This window comes from Erigeron canadensis, chromosome 7 (genome assembly GCF_010389155.1).
Source record: "Erigeron canadensis isolate Cc75 chromosome 7, C_canadensis_v1, whole genome shotgun sequence".
Lineage (NCBI taxonomy): Eukaryota > Viridiplantae > Streptophyta > Magnoliopsida > Asterales > Asteraceae > Erigeron > Erigeron canadensis.
Window position 1 is genome coordinate 29,537,945 of NC_057767.1, and position 20,175 is coordinate 29,558,119.

The 20,175-nt window shown below is 35.3% G+C and overlaps 1 protein-coding gene across 1 annotated transcript; it reads right to left on the reverse strand.

Moving 5' to 3' along the window:
* Positions 1–18,925: 18,925 nt before the first annotated feature.
* Positions 18,926–19,659, reverse strand: LOC122606531 (embryo-specific protein ATS3A-like). The gene is made up of 2 exons (XM_043779382.1): positions 19,514–19,659; positions 18,926–19,402 (listed from the first exon to the last, which is right to left on the reverse strand). Exons 1-2 carry the CDS (start codon positions 19,634–19,636, stop codon positions 18,950–18,952), a joined length of 576 nt encoding a protein of 191 aa, XP_043635317.1. The 5' UTR covers positions 19,637–19,659; the 3' UTR covers positions 18,926–18,949.
* Between the last annotated feature and the right edge of the window lie 516 nt (positions 19,660–20,175).

Here is a 20,175-nt window from a genome sequence, read left to right on the forward strand (position 1 = left end):
TGGCTTAGAAATACCTCAAACACGCACATCTTAGTACAGGGCATCAAAATGAAAACCCTTACTTCTGAATAAATCCAAAAGCCTAAGAGAGGGACGTATTTACGAGACAAACAAATCAAAACCGTCACCTAACACACTATATATGAAATGATGAAATCTCACAATCGGGTGTTTTGGATATATATGAGTATGCAAGTAATGTTATCAATCCCGAAGGACTAGCCAAATAACCGTTCAGGACACACTTCGCCAATTAAAATTTTTGTCAAGGAAACATTTTGTAGTAAAATTGCTTAGTAAGTAATCAATTAAGTGTCAAAAGCAATTTACCACAAGGACAAGTTCAACTCAAGTTTTAAAATTCGTATCAACTTCTATTATTCCGCCAAATTAATATCACCAATTTTAAACATGCACATCACAGTTAAGAGTTCAAAATAGAAACTCATACCCCTAGATAAAATCCAAAGGCCTACGAGAGGGACACATTAACAAAACTGATAAAAATCTCAATGGCAAAACAACAAAAATGATAAACCCGGTGGCTTAAACCTATTTGCCACCCCCCACACTTAAGATGGACAATCCCCTCAATGTCCATATTCGGTCAAACAAAAGTAAATAGGGGTAAGCGACATAGAAAAATAAAAGCACATACCGGAATAAGGACACATTCCGAAATAGGAAGGACACTTTGGTTGGCGGGATAAACAACTTGTGAAAACGGAAGGTGCGAGAGTTGTGTGTGCATCAAACATAGCAATACAAATATGGCGCTGAACTTACTGCCAGCATACGCACACCATCACACAGTCAACACACTGATGCCATAGAATAGATGAGAAGAGAATCCAAGGGGTTCCCCCCACACTTGAGTTGCGCTATAGCCATCAAATGTAATAACCTGCTCAAATTTCATCAAAGCAACCCAAAGTAAATCAAAGAAATACTTATACCTACTGTTCATGCAACAACTAAAAGAAGAAAGATATAGAAACCAATACAATGTTTCATCACCACGTAGGGTGGATACCAACACAAATAAAGAAAGAAAATAAGAAACAATGTATCGAAGTACAGTCATCCATCTATCATAATGAATAAATATCAATCAACATATGACCCCATCCCACGGTACCGGATGGAGGTCATCTTCATCATCACTGCTGCTGCCCATGATAGCCATACGGAGCACCGGGTGGGCCAAAGAGATCATCCACCCAGCTGGTGACCTGCTCTGGTGTGCCTCCTGAACCTGAACCGCCATATCCGCCACCCGGCTGATCATCTGCCTGTCCAGAACCACCAGCGGCAAATCCTCCTGAGCCTCCAGCAAAATCAGCAAATCCAGAGCTGGCACCTGCAAAGAAACTAGGCATGGAGGAGGAAATCCCAGCATCGCCACCTGTATATCGACCAAACTGAACTGGCCCTCGGGGAGATCCTCCCAAGTCATGGGGCCGTGAGGACATCTGGTATGGCGTGAAGAAGTAAGAACCGCCATCCTGTCGATACGGTGGAACACGGATAGGTGGAGGGCTGAAAGGTGGAATCGGGCCAGGCTTTACAAACTCAGTCCCCGTATACTAGGCTTGCCACATCGGCTGGTAATAGTCAAGAGTGTAGTTAGTATGGGCTTGCTGCGACCCTAACCATTTCACCTCTTGATCCATACGCCGCTGATAATCCTCGAAAGCCTGGCGGCTGGCCTGCTGCCCATCGTAGATCTGCTGGAGCTGGGTGCTCAAAGGGGTCAAATCTATCCCAGTAGGAGCCCGCCTCCTAGGTTGCTCCTGTGGAGCATCCCTCATCTCCACATCCTCAGCTCCCTCCACAACGGGAGGCGGTGCAATAAACCCAATGTCATCCAGCAGTCTGGAGTTCTCCGTCTGCGTCATCTTCTTCACAATCTTGGCCCTAACCAACTCGCCCTCAGTCAATGTCTCCTGAAAAATTGGGGGAGAAAGATCGGTCTGGCACTCGTCTGTATCAAAGATGCCTATACGTCGATAAATCATCGTAACAAAATGCCCCAATACCAACTCCGAGTCGGAGTGGTTCCACATCCGGTCAAGAACAACAATGGGGGCCAAAGCAAACCTCCTAGGAGCCCCCCTCTTCAAACAACTTCATCAACCAAAGATCAGTCTGGTACGCTTTGTCCCAGTGAGTGGACCGCTGTACCAGAAATGTGACAATCATACGATGGAGCATCCTTAACCTAACACTCCTGATCTTGGAAACACTACCCGACCCCCCAGACGGCCAAGCTTCACCACCAGTAATCCGAATCCAATATTGAGGAATGGACTCACCATCAAAAGCCTGCTTAACATACAACCCCTGCCTCAACAGACTCCTAAACTCGCTACTCTTCAACTGGTCCAAAGTGTACATACCAGTATAATAGCCGAACTGGGCTATAGAAATTTTCCTAGCTACACCTCCACAGTAGAAGGTCACACATCGCTCCTTAAAAATATCCTTCACTTTATTCAACTCTTTTGTGACCTTCAGAGTTGAATAGAACTCCAAACACAGCTCCCTATACACAGTTTCCCGGTTATTGAACACATTATGCCACATGTCGCTAACAACCAACCTATCACCAACTTGAGCTTCTATCCTGAACCATCCATTAATGTCGGCTTGAATGCCGAAATGCTGAGCAGCAGTAGGGGCAAGATACCTAGGTGGGCAAACCACCTCCTTGTGGATGGAGTACAACTCATTAAGGAAGTTGTTCTTGTGGGGTTGTTTCACCCTGCTGAACTCCAACCACGTGTGTTTCTCGTTTAATTGCCCTGGCCAGAAATTTAGTGTTGGCGCTTCAACCGCCTCCCGTGTTGCTTTGGCTTGCTTTTGGGCCGACCCGCTTCCTTGGCCCTCTTCAACCTGCTTCCTCTTGTCAGTTCCTGAAGCATCCTACAATCACAAATCATAAGATAAACAAACATGTTAAACGCGGAATCCAAACCAGGAACCGTATTGAAAACGAATAAAATATGGGCAAGAAGGTGCCCCACTGCGGCGCAGTGGGCATCAACACCCCCTACTGCGATGCAGTGAGGCAAAATCAATGTGGGTCGAGGTTTACCACTGCGGTGCAGTGGTCTGAAGCAACCCTCACTGCGGCGCAGTGGGGTTCTAAACACGTGCGGGTCACAAGCCACCCACTGCGGCGCAGTGAGCTAGACCCTTCACCATTGCAGCGCAGTGGGATGTTGTTTCTGGGCAAGTTTTTGATATTCATCACGAATTTCCAGAGAAGGGGGGTGCATTAAACCAACTAAATAGCAATCTTTCAACAATTTAACACTACAAATTCTACCATTAACCTCCCCCACACTTGTTCATCAAAAAGCCCAAATTTTTTTTCAAAACCCTAGGTTTGATTTAGACTCAAATCCGGATGAACAAGTGTTAGATTCGTGAAATTGAACACTACATTATCATCTATACCCCTTCATTTACAAATCCCACCAAACAATTCAACAATTACACCCTAAAAATCAAGAAATCAAAATTAAAAGATTGAAAGGAAAATAAACAAGAAAACTTACATTCTTTCCCATGGTAGTTATGGATAATTGATAATCTAAGAAGAAAAAGAAAAAGAATGCAAGAATTTGGTGGATAAGGGGGTGATTTTCGGAATTAAAAGGGTGTTCTTGGGGGGTTTTTCGTTTTTTGCCTTTAAGAGAAAGAGATAAGAAGTTTTTGAATGTTGAATATGTGGTGAAAACCATACCTTCTTTCCTTTTTTACTTTAAACACCCGATCCCCTCTGACCAGTCAAATGACTCACTGCGGCGCAGTGAGCTTGGGCCATCACCCACTACGGCGCAGTGGGTTAATATGCAACTGGTGCCGAGCATTTGGACTGTGGCGTTGTGGTCTCCTCACACCCCCATTGCGGCGTAGTGGGGTGATGGTCAATATAGGCCGTGAAAATGGACTGCGGCGCAGTCGATGTTACCACCCCCACTGCGACGCAGTGGGGGACTTTTCCATAAAAAATTTTTTTTTGGTTTTTTCGTTTTTAAACACAAACTTACCTCAATCCGCTTCACACCACATTTGAACCTGCACATTTTTGACAAAATAAATTAAACCTATCTAACGAAATGAAAATCAAATTTGACAAAAAAAAATTAAACACGGGTTGCCTCCCGAGGAGCGCTTAATTTATTTACGAGTCGTGAGCTAGACTCGATCATCATATTCAAGTTTGTGAATCAAAAATGGGGATTTCTTCAACCATCCTCTCCTCCTGCTCTTCTTCCAAATACAACTTTAACCTATGACCATTGACAATGAAAGACCCATTTCCATCCCTTTTAAAAAGTTCAACATAACTGGGACGGATATACATGTTTAATCACAAAAGGACCTATCCACCTACAAGTTAACTTTAGTTGTTTAATTTTAAATTTCGATAAAAATAACAAAACTTTCGCTCCAACCTTGAACTCCTTTCTACGGATCCTTTTGTCATGGTAAACTTTGGTTTTCTCTTTATAAAGTCTTGAGTTTTCATATGCACCTAACCTAAGCTCATCGAGCTCATGAAGTTGCAATAACCAAAGTTCACCGGCCTCCATCATGTCTAGGTTCAAGTTTTTCAACGCCCAATACGCCTTATGCTCTAATTCAATCGGTAAATGACAAGTCTTACCATAGAGCAACTTGTATGGTGTAGTGCCAATCGGCATCTTAAACGCGGTTCTAAATGCCCACAAGGCGTCATCTAACTTTTTCGACCAAACCTTGGGGTTATCCCCGACAGTTTTCTCTAAAATTCTTTTCAATGCCCTATTGGTGTTTTCCACTTGACCACTGGTCTGTGGGTGATAAGAAGTTGAAAAATAATGACAAACACCATACTTCTTAAGAACCTTATCTAGTTGATGATTAGCAAAATGTGTTCCACGATCACTAATTAAGGCTCTAGGGCAACCAAATCTACTAAACAACTGCTTCAAAAACTCAATGACTACCCTCGAGTCGTTTGTAGGCAAAGCCTTGGCTTCGGCCCACTTAGACACGTAGTCAACAACAACTAGAATATACTGAAACTTGTTAGACGGTGGGAATGGTCCCATGAAGTCTATGCCCCAAATATCAAATACTTCACATACCTAAATTCCTTGCTGCGGCATTTCATCCCGTCTTGTGATGCTTCCCTGTCTTTGACAAATGTCACAGGTTTTGAACAACGTTTGAGCCTCTTTGAAAATTGTAGGCCAATAGAACCCTGCATCAAAAACCTTCTTACCTGTAACGGACGGACCATAGTGACCTCCGGTTGGTCCGTAATGGCAAGCATCCAATATCTCCCTAGTTTCAGTTCCCGCGACACATCTTCTCACGATACCATCTGCACAAGTACGAAACAGATATAGGTTATCCCAGAAATAGTGCTTAGCATCTGATATGAGCTTCTTCTTCTGTTGACCCGAGAAATCATTTAGTATTTCACCTGCAACCAAATAATTAGCAATATTAGCAAACCAAGGACCTTCATCAGAGTTAGAAATGACATTTAAATATTCATTGGGGAAGTTATCCTTAATCTCCCCATCTTGAAGCTCCTCCCGGTTTGGGTCCTCCAACCGGCTCAAATGATCAGCTGCTAAATTCTCGGTACCTTTCTTATCTTTGATTTCGATATCAAACTCTTGCAACAACAAAATTCATCGAATAAGTCTAGGTTTTGCATCTTGCTTAGAAAACAAATACTTCAAAGCAGAATGGTCAGTGAAAACAACAGTTTTGCTCAGTACTAGATATGAGCTAAACTTATCAAATGCAAAGACTACCGCAAGCAACTCCTTCTCTGTAGTAGTGTAATTTTGCTGGGCGGGATTCAAGGTTTTACTAGCATAGTAAATCGGCTTGAAATGCTTATCATCCCTTTGCCCAAGCACGACTCCAACGGCATAGTCACTTGCATCGCACATCAACTCAAAAGGTGAATTCCAATCCGGTCCAACCATAATGGGAGAATTAGTCAGTTTATCCTTCAACACCTGAAAAGCACTTAAACAAGATTCATCAAAAACAAAAGGAACGTCCTTCTCCAACAAGTGGGTCATCGGACGAGTAATCTTAGAAAAATCCTTAATGAATCTACGGTAGAAACCGGCATGGCCAAGGAAACTATGTACCCCTTTCACATTGGAAAGTGGGGGTAACTTAGTTATTACATCAATTTTGGCCCTATCAACTTCTATCCCGGCCCTAGACACTTTATGACCTAGAACAATCCCCTCGGTCACCTTGAAGTGACATTTCTCCCAATTTAAAACAAGACGAGCCCTTTCACACCTAGTCAACATCTTATCTAAATTATGCAAGCAAGACCTAAAAGAATCCCCAAATACCGAGAAATCATCCATGAAAACCTCCATTGAGGTTTCAAGCATGTCCTGGAAAATAGCTATCATGCACCTTTGGAAGGTGCCCGGGGCATTACACAAGCCAAAAGGCATTTGCCGGTAGGCGAAAGTATCAAAGGGGCATGTGAAAGTGGTCTTTTCCTGGTCTTTTGGATCAATGGGTATTTGAAAGTACCCTGAAAATCCATCTAAGAAACAAAAATACTCATTGCCTGCTAATCTTTCTAACATTTGATCAATGAATGGGAGGGGAAAATGATCCTTACGGGTGACATCATTAAGTTTACGGTAATCAATACAAACCCGTCAACCCGTAACTGTTCTAGTAGCCAAAAGTTCATTGTTTTCATTTTCAATTACCGTCATGCCCCCCTTTTTGGGAACACAGTGGACGGGACTTACCCAAGAACTATCGGCAATCGGGAAAATGATCCCTGCATCTAACAGTTTAATTACTTCTTTCTTAACTACCTCTTTCATGTTCGGGTTAAGCCTTCTTTGTCGCTGGACAACGGGCTTAACATCATCAACAAAATCTATCTTATGCATGCAAAAATCAGGACTAATACTTGGAATGTCGGTAGTTTTCCAAGCAAAAGCCCGCTTATGAGCTTTGAGCACGGCCAAAAGAAGATTTTTCTCGTCACTCGAGAGTGAAGACGAGATAACAACTGGTAGAGAGGATTTACCTGCCAAGTAAGCATACTCCAAGTGGGCAGGCAATGGCTTAAGCTACAGGTCAGTAGGGGGTACATCAACGGAATTTGGTACCCTTGAGCATGCATTCAAAGCCATATAACTAGTTATGTTCCCCACAAGAGTGGAACCGTGGTACTTTATGCCTACCGGTACATCATATGATGGAGTCATTAACTAATTCATATTTTAATTAAGTACAATTAGTGCATGCATTTGTAATTTCCTAAATTGTGTTGAAGTTCAAGACAAACCTACTATTAATTGGAAAGATGAAATGTCACGGGTAATAAATATATGAAAGCTAATAATGACTAATCTCATGTTTATGTTATTTTTCTAACATTCTAAATCCCACAAATTCATCACTTTTCGTCTTTAACTAAGCTAACTCAAAATTTTAAAATTTAAGCCAAATATGCATGTAAAATAGAAACTTTAAAAAACTTAACAATTTACTTTTGACCCGGTTTTTCCTATTTACCTCTCCCCTCACACTTGAGTTGTACATTGCCCTCAGTGTATAATAAACTAATTAAAACTATGGGAAATAGGAAAAAGTAAATAAAAGAGCAAAAGAACTGAGAAACTTCCCGGGTTTAATGTGTGCTCCAAATGCTCGGTTGATTCCAAATATAAGCAATAAACTTTATCTCAACCGCATTTATCTTTAAAGCTTAAACACACTCAACAAACACATCAAACATACCAAAATAAAAGAAAAAGAAAAACTAAAAAAAACCTAAAAATATTACTAAAAATTCTAAATAAGAAAAATAAACAAACTAAACTAAAAATTAAAATCTTTTAGTTTTTTTTTTTATATTTTTAATTTTCAATTTTTTTGTATTTTTAATTTTTCTATTTTTTTGGATTTTTTAAAATTTATAAAAATTAAATGACATTTAAACTAGATAAAAGAAATTAAAAATAAAATTACCTAACCTCGGGTTGCCTTCCGGAAGCGCTAATTTTTGTTCGAGTCATTAGCTTGACTCCAATGTTATTTACAAGAAATTAAGGTTTGTTCCCCCACACTTAAATTTAAGTGGGGATGATAGTGGTAATGCGTACCTTCAAAAAATAAATTACCTATCCGAAAATGGAAAGGAGAAACGACGGATTCAGTGAGAAGTACATCATGTTGGAACACATTTATTGGTTTCTTCGCAGAAGGAATGAAGTCCAATGGATTAACTTCTTTAAAATCAACTTTCACCAATGACAATGAAAGTAAACCAGCCTCTAGAGCCTCTTGTATTATAATCTTACTCAAAATATCTCCGGGCTCCATAAATTCCTCCAAAAACTCCTCCATGGTCAAGTCACCAAGATCTGAATGTGAATAAGCATCACTTGGCTCCCCAAATTCATGCAAGAATTCGTCCAAATCCATTTTTACCTATAAAAGCAAAAGCTAGAAACCCCGTGAAAAGCAAGTGTGTAAAACAAAATAGACTAAATAAAAAACTAATTAAAAATAAAAATAAAAATATACTATGCTAAACTAATAAAGCAAGTAACTTTCTCGTAAATAAATACGAAAAAGGATCAAACTACAAAATCTCAAGCTAAACTCTTAAAATCAATCCCCGGCAGCAGCACCAAAAAGTTGATGTGTAAAATCTAGTCTTAAATTTATAAACAGAAAAATACCCTAGAACTGACTACTACACACTATCGGGCAGTGGACCCGTTCGTATGCAATATAGTTTAAAGGTAAGTCCAAGATTGAACACAGGGACTAATTAAGAGCAAGCGAGTTTAATGTAGTTTTAAAAAGAGTTTTGGATTTTAAAGACTCCCGTCATATTGGATTTGAAAGTGGTTAGTTAATTTGAAAAAGTTAGCAATTCCTAAGAATTCAATTGAAAAGAAGATTGTTGTAATCAAATTTAATTAAAAGGTCATCTATCTCGAATCCATGACACTATAAAAAATTTAGGTTGCACTTAATTGAAAAACCAATTCAAATATGTTGATTAATAACCGAGAACTAAACAAAGACTCACCTCGTACCCGTTAAGTTCGTTACTTTATTCAATTCCCTTAATTAACTAGTTCTATTACTAAGACCGGTACCCCAAGACGTCTTTCATAACTTTCCTAGTCAACTAATTGTTTTGGGTTATTAGATAACAATTGTGTCTATTGATTGTACCCAATCATTAACCCGTTAACTCTTATTAACTATTAATTACTTTCTACCATACCCGTCATAGAAACAATCGCTTCTAACCAAGTAATCAAAATAACTTTTATACAACCTAGTTACCACTAAGATCATGCAAAAACTATCCGCAATTAAGAGTTAAATAACAAAGAATTAATAAGCTAAGATTACGACACAACGTTAAATCAAATCAACTTGAATTATAAAAATAGTGCAACCATCATTCAATTGTATCACTTCATCTTAGTAGATAATTAAAGATTTAGCTACTCATGACAAGACAAATAAAACTATCAATCATAAAATACATAGAATCCATAATAATAATAGTATTAATAAAATCTTGCAATATTGTAACTAATATAATAGTGATAAAAGAGATAGGAAATCGAACGAGTCTATAATGTTGGCTGTCTGATTGAAAGCTGCTACTTGAACTGAAATCTTTCGACTTTTATTCTTTGCGACGGTCAAATCCCCACAACCAAGCAACTTACGAATTCAATTCCCTTCGTAGCACCTTAAAAATAAATCTCGAACAAGTATCAAGTATATATAATATGGTGCTCTCTTTTTGCGGCTGTGAAACCCCACCGAAAAACTCCAAAAACTCTCGTACGAATTAATTAAGCACCTCGCGTACAAAAACTCCTAAAAACAGTCGACCTCCAAAACCCCTCCTAATTAATTATATTCTCACTACGTACAAAAATTGTGATATATATATAGATGATGCCTGCCGACCTATTTTTACAAAACAAAAGGCTGTGGCCTCTTTTTTTCTTGGCTGGGCTCACGACTAATCTATCCCAAGTGGGCTGCTGCTCCATTGAGACACAAGAAAAGGAATGGGCTTCGGCCCATGTGGCTTCTTTTCTTTCTCGGCTGGAATAAATGCACGAAGTCACCACCACTTTTGCAAATCAATAATGTAATACTCTTTGAAAGCTCACGTAATTTTCATTCGAATTTCACATGACATTAGTTAAGACTTCTTTTTCTCCAGACTTGCATAAGTGTAATGCAAACTTGAGCTAAAAACAACACTTTTATTATACTTCATGATATGAACCTACAATTCAAATAAATTAACCATTAAGCATCAAAAGTCCATAGAATAATTATAAATTAAACATAAGAGAGATGATATCGCGTAAAATAAATATATATAAAATAGGCAATATCATAGCTCAACATACTTCTCCTTAGTCAACTCATGTCCCGGACCATTTCTCAACATTTCCTTGAATCGGATCCATGCATCAACAACATCTCCCCGTCTTCTTGCACAAAGGACCTTATCAAGTTCTCCAATTGTCTTTGAGTTCTAACCGAATAAAACTCTCCAATAAAAGCTTCTTTGAGTTGATCCCAAGTAGTAATTAAATTTTCGGGAAGATCATTGAACCAATCTTCGGCATCTCCGGTGAGAGTAATAGGAAAGGTTTCAAGTTTGACGGCACTCATTTGGTTTTGGCCATATTGATAAAGCCTAGCTAACTTCTCAAACCTCTCTAAGTGCTTATAAGGATCTCATTTCTTCTTACCATCAAATTTTTGCTCTTCAATACTCTTGAGATGGTTGGGCTTCAAGTTGAAATTTTGATCAACACTCGGTGGTCTAATAGCGGAACCACGAGCCGTAGGAATAGTCCGGGTTCGGTCACCATACCGGATGTCGTTTGGGTCTCTTGGTGGATTGTCACCCATTTCGTCTTTCACAAGTGCAAAATCAAAGAATTCCTTTAGATAGAAGCCTTATTCGTCTGAATCTGGTGGTGCTGTAAAGTTGATCATGCGTCTTGGTGGAGTTTTCAATGGACTAAAAAGAGGTCGCCCCGAAGAACGCAAAATCATCAACTATTAAAGAATCCTGCAAAACACAAGTAACACCACACGTCAAATGCACCTGTGATAATTCAAGAAAACAAATCTAAATAAATAAGCAAATAACTTCCTCACGCGTGAGGAAGGATCAAACCACTAAATTCACAACTAAATCGGCACACAATCCCTGGTAGCGGCGCCAAAAACTTGATGTGCAAAATCAAGCTTTAAATTCATAAAACTAAAACTACCTAAAAACTCACTACTATGCACTCACGGGCAGTGGACCCGATCGTTTGTAATATAGTTAAGAGGCAAGTCTGAGTTCGTTCTCAGGGATTGGGAAATGATTAGTTGCTTATGAAATGGTTTGAAAAACGGGTGTTGCTTTGAAAATCCTCTTGACAATTAAAGTAAAATGAGTTTGCAAATAATTGCATAAATTAAAAAGAAACTTCAGACAATATAATTAAAAGTCATCCACCTTGACTTCCCTCGACTTCAAATGTGATTGCATTTAATGAAGAACAAATTCTCTAGAGTTTAAAGATAATCGTGACAAGATTAAGATACTTACGTGGTACCAGCAACCATGAACAAAATACCGAATCACCTAACTGCTAGTTAAATTACCCAAGCTGGTACCACCAAAACTAAGACAATTCTTTTAACAATCAGTTTTATTGACTATCAAATTATCAATTGAACCTATGTGATAATAACGTGGTACCACCAACCGATATCAATCACGTTGACAAAATTAATCTTTTCTTAAAATGATATTCACTATCATACCATGAACTAGTGATAATTACTTATAGACAAGTAACCGTTTAAAAATCACATACACATTTAACTGGTACCACCAACGAAGAATTATATGCAACCAATATCAAAATTAATTAATAAAAAGAATTAACATCATCAAGATCACAGAACAACGATAATTAAATAAACTCTTTTGAATTAAAAATATTGCAATCACATTATTCGTCTCGTTTCATCAAGGTGGATGATTAAACGTTTAGCCACTCATGATCAATCCATAATAATAAATAAAATAGAAGATAAACATGATGTACCAATTGTTTGATGAAAAATAAATTGCAAGACAATAAGTAGATACGATTTAGATGGGTGCCCGTGAATCTTCAACGAATCCGCCTAAGAAATAATCTTGATTGGAGGACGAAGAACCCTTGTAGAACAGCTCCTAGAAAGATTTTTGATGCCTAATTTTCGACCTAGGGTTTGCTATATATACTCCTCCAAAATCAGATGCAAAAACAGGGTAAGTCTGGTTCTCCCGTGCACCCACTGCGGTGCAGTGGGGTTGAGCCTTCCCTCACTGCGGCGTAGTGAGGTGTTGTTGACTTTGACTTCAGGGGGACTGCGGCGCAGTGGCTCGTGTATCCACCACTGCGGCGCAGCCAGTTTCCACGGCCTCCTTTCTTCTTAACCAGACTGCGGCGCAGTCAACTCCTAGCCATCCCCACTGCGGCGCAGTGGGGGTTTGTCCATTAATTTCCGTGGATCAGGACTGCGGCGCAGTGGGCATGGCAACCTTCACTGCGGCGCAGTCACAAACTTGTACAGAGCCAAGTTCTTTCGATCTCGATTACTTGCCAAACTCTGTCGTCTCTTCCACTCAAATCAACTCTCATCATCATAACGCACTTCCGGGCCAATAATCATCCGAAAATGTACCAAATGAATGCGCATCCTGTTTAGAGCCTGTAAACACTAACAAACACCATAAGCGCGCCAAATGCATACAAAAACGACTTAAATCATATAGTAAAATGGCCAATAACGATGTGGGTAATGGGTATAAATTAGTCACATCAATTCGGTTCGGGCAGTTCACGGGTTTCCTTCACAATTTTTTGGTTTTTGGCTTCACCGATCCGTCCAACCAGTGACCCGCGAATGCACTAAAAACGTTACCCATGACTCGGCCCGTTAGCACTTCGGGCGGGTCGGTTCGATCCTGTTCCGGGTTTTCGAGTCTTTTGCTCATCCCTAGTAAAAGACGTAGATGCACCCGGTAATACATAACGTTATATGTATTGATAATTCCACTAGTTATTTTGTGATATAATTCTTATAATTCTTAAAAAGTTGTATTTAAGGTTAGAGGTTGGATAAAGTTTTTTTTGAAAGCTTTCTTTCCATACAGAGTACAGCAAAAGCTAAAAGAAATTTTTTAATTGTAATGTCAAGAATATTTTAGGACTAGCATTGATATGATATTGATAGACGAATATGTAAAACACTTTTATCAATGTTTTAATATTATATTTTGTTATTTTGATTTTAATTATATTATTTATATTTGAATTTACCGGTCTGTTTTTCATAGTTTCAGAGCTTTGTTAGATTACATATATTTTATATTGAATATGTTACAAATAATTCGTATATTTGACATGGGTGTAAATCTAGTATTAAACTAAATCTTATATACAAACTTCTAGAAATAATATATACAAACTTTTAATAAATCTAAAAAATTATTAATAATGGACCCTACATTGTAGCTAAAACCTTGTATAAAGGTTAAAAAAATAACTTATTTTTTCTTTTAATCTTCATTTTCAATCTGTCATGTGTTAATATTGAGTTTTTAGGTTTTTGGTTTTGAAAAAATTCATCAAGGCTCCGACTTCACTTTCTACATTTCAGAATTAGGAGGGAGCATGTATGTGAGATGATTTCACACTTTCACAGGCTCCCTAATTATTGGTTGAAAATCCTTTTCGTACTTCAAAATTCAAAGACTGTATACACTTTTTTTTGTTAACGTAAGACCACATATCTAATCCATCTGTGTTTTTTCACCGTCAATAAATTAAGGTCGATACATAAGTAAATTGAGACCATTTTTTTTCCCCATCAATAAAATATGGTCGATACAACAGTAAATATAGATAGTCGATTGTGCATATTTGAACCAAAAAAATTCACTAAATAAGCATAAATGTATCTTCCAATTTTACATCTCTTGGACCCCCCCAATGCTTCCTTATTGTTTTTGAACAACCAGTATAAATCTTTGTCTTCCAACTTCCCATACAATATTGGGCCTTCTTTTTTAATGTGTTTATATCGCTACAATATATAGACTCTATTTTTTTATTTTATTTTTGTTATTTTCTATTTAAGTATGCTAATCTTTTGCTTTTTCCCTATTAAATCACTTGATAATATTAGTATGAATGAAATATCATTTGAGTAAATAAACTAGATTTTAGGCTCGTGTCAAATACAAGGGGTTTACGACATTATTAATATTAGATGTTAATTTATTTCAGTTTAAAATTTAGTTTATTAATTTTTAGTAGTAAAAAATTGATCTATATATTAAAACTTTGAGTTTTATATTGAAATATTTTTTAAAATTATGTAAATCAAAGTTGTTTTATTGTGACATGCTTAATGATATTTGAATATTACAAACTCATAATATATTCCTCAAAGTTGTAAATTGTGACATACTTTAGTAATATTTAAATATTAAAAATCATAATAGGTCACTATTATTTTATTTGCTTTATTGTTACACGTGGTGTATTACATTCTTAGTTAACACTTTTATAAATAATATCTTAATTCTAGATGAAACATATCACAAATATTCCAATTAGATTATAACAACATTCCATGTATAAAATAAAGTCAACATTGAAAGCAAAAGTCAAATTAGAACAATTACTTTTTAGTATATTAAAAGATGAGAAAATCCATAAAAAGATAACTTTTTTACTCAAAATTTCTAATAGAAGAACCTATTTAGTTTTTACTTATTAAAAAAAATATTTTTCAGTATTTAGGAAATATTTTTTGTTAGATCCACACTTACATACAACTTGTCACAAAACTAGAGACGACAATATCATACCAACAAACCAAAAAAATATACTAATCACGATACTTAATTTTGTCATGAATATGGTATAAAAAGATACGATGTAAACAGTCTTCTCCTTATTTAATAACCCAATTCGAACAAGTTGAAACCCAAATAACATGACGCGTCATCTTTACCTCTAGCAAAGTAAAAAAATACCGTCAAGTCAAATAATTAAAAAGGTTACCTTATATATAAATAAAGATAAAACTTTTTACATCATAACTTTTTCATGTCTATCTAGTCCTGGTGAGATCATATGCCATAATAGTGGCATTTGTTGGAACATATCCACTTACTCCTTCCTATATAAGATATTTTTATTACCTTGTTTTTTTATTTATTAACGACAACTATCTTAAATTTACATGAATTTTTATTATTTCAAAATTTACCAAAAAAACTTTAACTCCATTGATAAGGACATTTTCATTACTCATTAGTTCTTTTTATTCTCACAAGTGTAATGTATAAGTTATTATTACCGGGTCTATTAATTGCGTAATTATAGTCTTGGGATATTAGTTAATACATAAAGAATATTGTACATCATGATTGATAATCACTTTTAAGAAGGGGTTATTTATATGTATATTGTCTTACTAGATTATGCCCCGTGCGATGCACGGTTAAAATAATGTATATTAAGTTGATTACAAATATAATATTTTAAGTAATATTACTTTAAGAGGAGTGTCACTTAAGAAAAAAAATTCATCATCTCTTAATTATATAAAAAGATTAGATGATTCAAAATTGGAAAACTTTATTTAATATTATATAAATATACCAATACCAATGATATAAATATATTAATATCAAAAAGATTTAGATGTATTCATTATTCAAATAAAAAAAAATCAAATTGATAGGAAGAATATTTTAACATTGTTAGCCGATATATTGTCTTGTTTAGGCGACTTGTTCTCTAGGTTTATTTTTTGACTTTTGTATTTTTTATTATTAATTAATGATAATTAGGATAAAAATTTATTTTAAAAAAAATGTTTAAAATCAAGAAATTAACGTAGGTATGACACATAAGAAAAAAATCTTACATGTCATTTATTCATAATTGTCAATTAATGAAAAAATTATCCTCTCTTAGTTATATAGAGATATTATATTTTTGACAAAATGTTAAAAGTTATAATTAGCAAATCTTATTAGTTTTTGATAGACAAAATGTTAAAAGTTATTTATATGTATATTATCTGCATTTTTATAAATACCTCAAGCTTTTAAGAAATATAGTAAAATCTTCTTGTTAAGTAGGCCAACTAAGTTATCCTTTTGTACTAAGGTAGATAGGACTACTTCAATTCATCATGAGTGAATGAGTTGAGAGACAACATGACATTCTCTTAAATGAGTTCAGAAAGAAATTGAATAAATATAACAATCCATTTTAATTGAGATTCTTTGTATCCCAACATGAATATTTTTCTGGTTTTCCTTTTTAGTGCACATATTTGCAAATTTTTTATAGAAAGATAATATAGTCATAAAATAATAGTCTAATAATCCATGTTAAAAAAAATTGATTGATAGTACATGACAAAATAAAGATATGCAAAAAAATATATCAACCATCAATAAATGAATTGGTATTTGGATGCACGTAAAATCTTGAGATTTTGAGTATAAATTTAAGTGTGAGCAAAATATTTACAAGAATAATGACAAAGGTTTTTCCAAAATAAACTTTCTTCTATGATTGAAGTTGAGCATATAAAAAAATAAAAGAAACATACATTAATTGATCTACATCTACTTGTTAATTAATAACGAATTATTACTATTATTTATTTTAAACTATAGCTTTCAAATTAACTCACTTCAATCTCATTTTATTTTATTTATTTATTTTTTAATAAATAACTAATTGAAGACTTTTGGTAAAAGATGTAAACAAGAATGCATGAACCTTGATATAATATTACCGACATGCACAGATTGCACAACTCATGCCCTGGAAAAATCTTTCCACCAAATACCTCACACTTGAGCAATATTTATGTTAAAATATCCTCAATCATGTTTGTAGCCGAAATCAAAACTGCACCCTACAATCGGCAAGGGTTAAACATGGTGGTATCCAGTTTTGTAGGGGCGACTGGTAACTCCTCTATAAAGTGTTGATTCACCGAAGACTTTTTAATAATTAGTAATTCACTTTAGTTATGGTAAGTTTTATTACTTTTTAAGTGATGGATCATTAATTCAAGTCTTGCATTTTTTATTTTGGTAAAAGATAAGCATAATTCCTAAAGATACACAAATCGATAAAGCATATATGTTAAACAAGGTAATTTTTATCATTTCCTTTTTATTCTACTAGAAGGATATCCGCTCAATGCGAAACTACGCCCCACAATTTGGTAAGGGGTAAACATGGTGGTGTCCAGTTTTATAAGGGCGATTGGAAACTCTTCTATAAAGTGTTGGTAAACCGAAGACTTTTTAGTAATTAGTAATTCACTTTAGTTGTGGTAAGTTTTTTTGCTTTTAGAGTGATGGATCATAAGTTCAAGTCTCAAATTTTTTTTTATTTTGGTAAAAGATAAGCATAATTCCTAAAGATATGCAAATCAATAAAGCATATATGTTAGATATCGTTTTAAGGTAATTTTTATCAGTACTCTTTTATTTTACTAGAGGGATACCTGCACAATGTGACAACGTCGACGGGCGGTGGTGTCGCGGCAGTGGCAGTGACAAGTGACAGTAACAGGCGACGACAAGCAGTGGCGATTTAGGGGTGGGGAGAGTTTAGGGTTGAAGGGTAGTGTTGGTATCTCATTAAGATGGAGAAATACAATAGAAACGTGAAGGGTTTTCTAAGGAGATGTGACAGTTTATATTACAAAAGGAGTATAGATTAACAACTTTTAGAAGTTTTAGTTTCAACCTTTGACTTATACAATATTTTCCACAACCCTTAAACTTATTTATTAGTTTCAAATTCATCTTGAAATCATACATTATTACACAACAACCCTTAAACTTATATATTAACTTGATAACTCTTCAAAAAATAATAACTCAGTTTAGTTGAACTGGTTAGTATTTTGTTTTTATGGGGTGTAGCCGGGTGAAACTCGACCGACATGTATGATTACTAAACCTTTTACACTCTTATGCTTTTTCATTGTTTGGCCGAAGGTCTTTATGGAAACAGTCTCTCTACTTTTTGGTAGAGACAAGATTCTCTACATCTCATCTCCCACACACACCCTGCTTAGAGAGATTGAGTTTTGTTGTTGTTGTTTGCTTTTATGGGGTGAATCGCGAGTTCAAGTCTCGAATCATTCCTATCTATTTTTTAACCTAAATGACAAACATAATCCTAGGGTTATGCTAATCATTTATGAATTTAACAATACGTTAAATGTAGGCTCAAAGACGGGCTATGTTTATTTTTTTTTTGTATTAGCAATTTTTATAAGCTTCAAAATCAACTTTACACTTATACAACATTACCCAGTATCCTTTAAACTCATTTGTAAGTTCAAGATTCACCCCCAACTTATACAATATTACAGAACAACCCTTAAACATATATATCTTTCTCCATTAGCTTCTTTTCCTAATAACATAATTAATATGTTTTTACTAGTATAATACTTGCTTAATGCAATATATATAAATATTTTTGTAATGGTTGCATCCAACCACTTTTTATAACGATTGGAGAAAAGACATAATTTGCAACATTACCTTTTCACCGAAAAAAAAAATTTATGAATATAAAGGTAGCTTTACAAGTATTTAAAGTTATACTGTAATAAAACTTTATTTGTTTTTCTATATGACATGTTTGGGACTGCCAATATTATATTTTCAAAAATATAAAGTATAATATACTAAATGATTAATTACATAAATGGAAATAAGCATAGGATATCAAGAGCGCTAACTTGGTCAAGTAATCCAGGATTACTAGCCGAATACTTTTTTAGTGTGTTTTAACCCAAAAGGGGTAACCTTCGTGTCACAAGCATCAATACCATGCCATACATTTCTTGGAAGATATCGCCGGATGTAAAAGTAATTTGAACTGAGATGTGAGCCCTCAAATACTCGAATTTGTACAAAGCCAGGACGCCAATCATCTTTGCCCGTTAACTTTAGGTATATATAGCATACCGGTGATTTCACACACTTGCTTGAATGTTGAAATTGGTCAATCGTGCAAGCTTCGAATGGCTTTATTGGCACATCATTAAGAACTTGTGGCTCTAGTGGATCAAGTCTTTTTACATGTTTTGAGTTAAGGCTATGCACTAAGATGTCATTTGAGGTTGAGTCGCCGAACCTTATACTCACATGGTTGGAAGTGTCTGCCCCCTTTGTACAAGTCGTTTCTATTGTTATTGCATAAGTGCAATTTCTCTATCATATGACACCGTAAAAAGTTCAATTCGATCTTTAGCTAAAGTTATATCAGAAAGAACCTAAAAAAACACAAAATCAAATATTTAATACTCGTAAGTCGTAATTTACCTTCTCTTTGAGATGAAAACGGTGAGTAACCTTTGATGCCACTGTCAAATTTTTTGCAAACATAACTTGAGCAACAATTATTGATAACACCAAGATCAGCTCTCCAAAATTAGACTTCCTCATTATTTTCTGTTTTACTTGTTTTTGAAAATTGAGAATAGAACTTTTATTCTTTATTAAACTTGAGTAACAATACTAACAAACATTGATATATAAAATGACGAGAAGGTGGTTCTTCTTATTACTCATTCCTTTCTTGTCTTTAGTAGATTCTTAAAGCCTTATTATGATTACCTTTTTATATTAAAATATATAAATATATACTAAGAATGTTTTAGACACGATCACATGATCAAACAAAATTATTCCAATAGAGACCATAACAAAATAAAATTAAGCAACATTAAAAATGCTTCAGAAATAGTAGTAAAAAAAAAAAAAAAAACTAACTTAACTAATACTCCAGCATTTAATCTCTTTAAAAAAAAACCCCAAAATAGCACTTAATTAAAAAAAAAATAATAAAAACTGGGCTTCGAAACCATGATCTCTAAAACCAAAACATTTGTCAACTTTGACCAACTGGCCTATCTAATTTTTCTTTCAGCCGTTCCCTAAATTAAATATTTAACTCAAAACAAAATAATAAAATAATAATATTA

Coding starts and splice junctions, on each gene's coding strand:
- LOC122606531 (XM_043779382.1), bottom strand. CDS start 19,636: ATGAGGAAGTCTAATTTTGGAGAGCTGATCTTGGTGTTATCAATAATT. Junction 19,403..19,513: donor GTTTTCATCTCAAAGAGAAG/GTAAATTACGAC, acceptor GTCATATGATAG/AGAAATTGCACTTATGCAAT.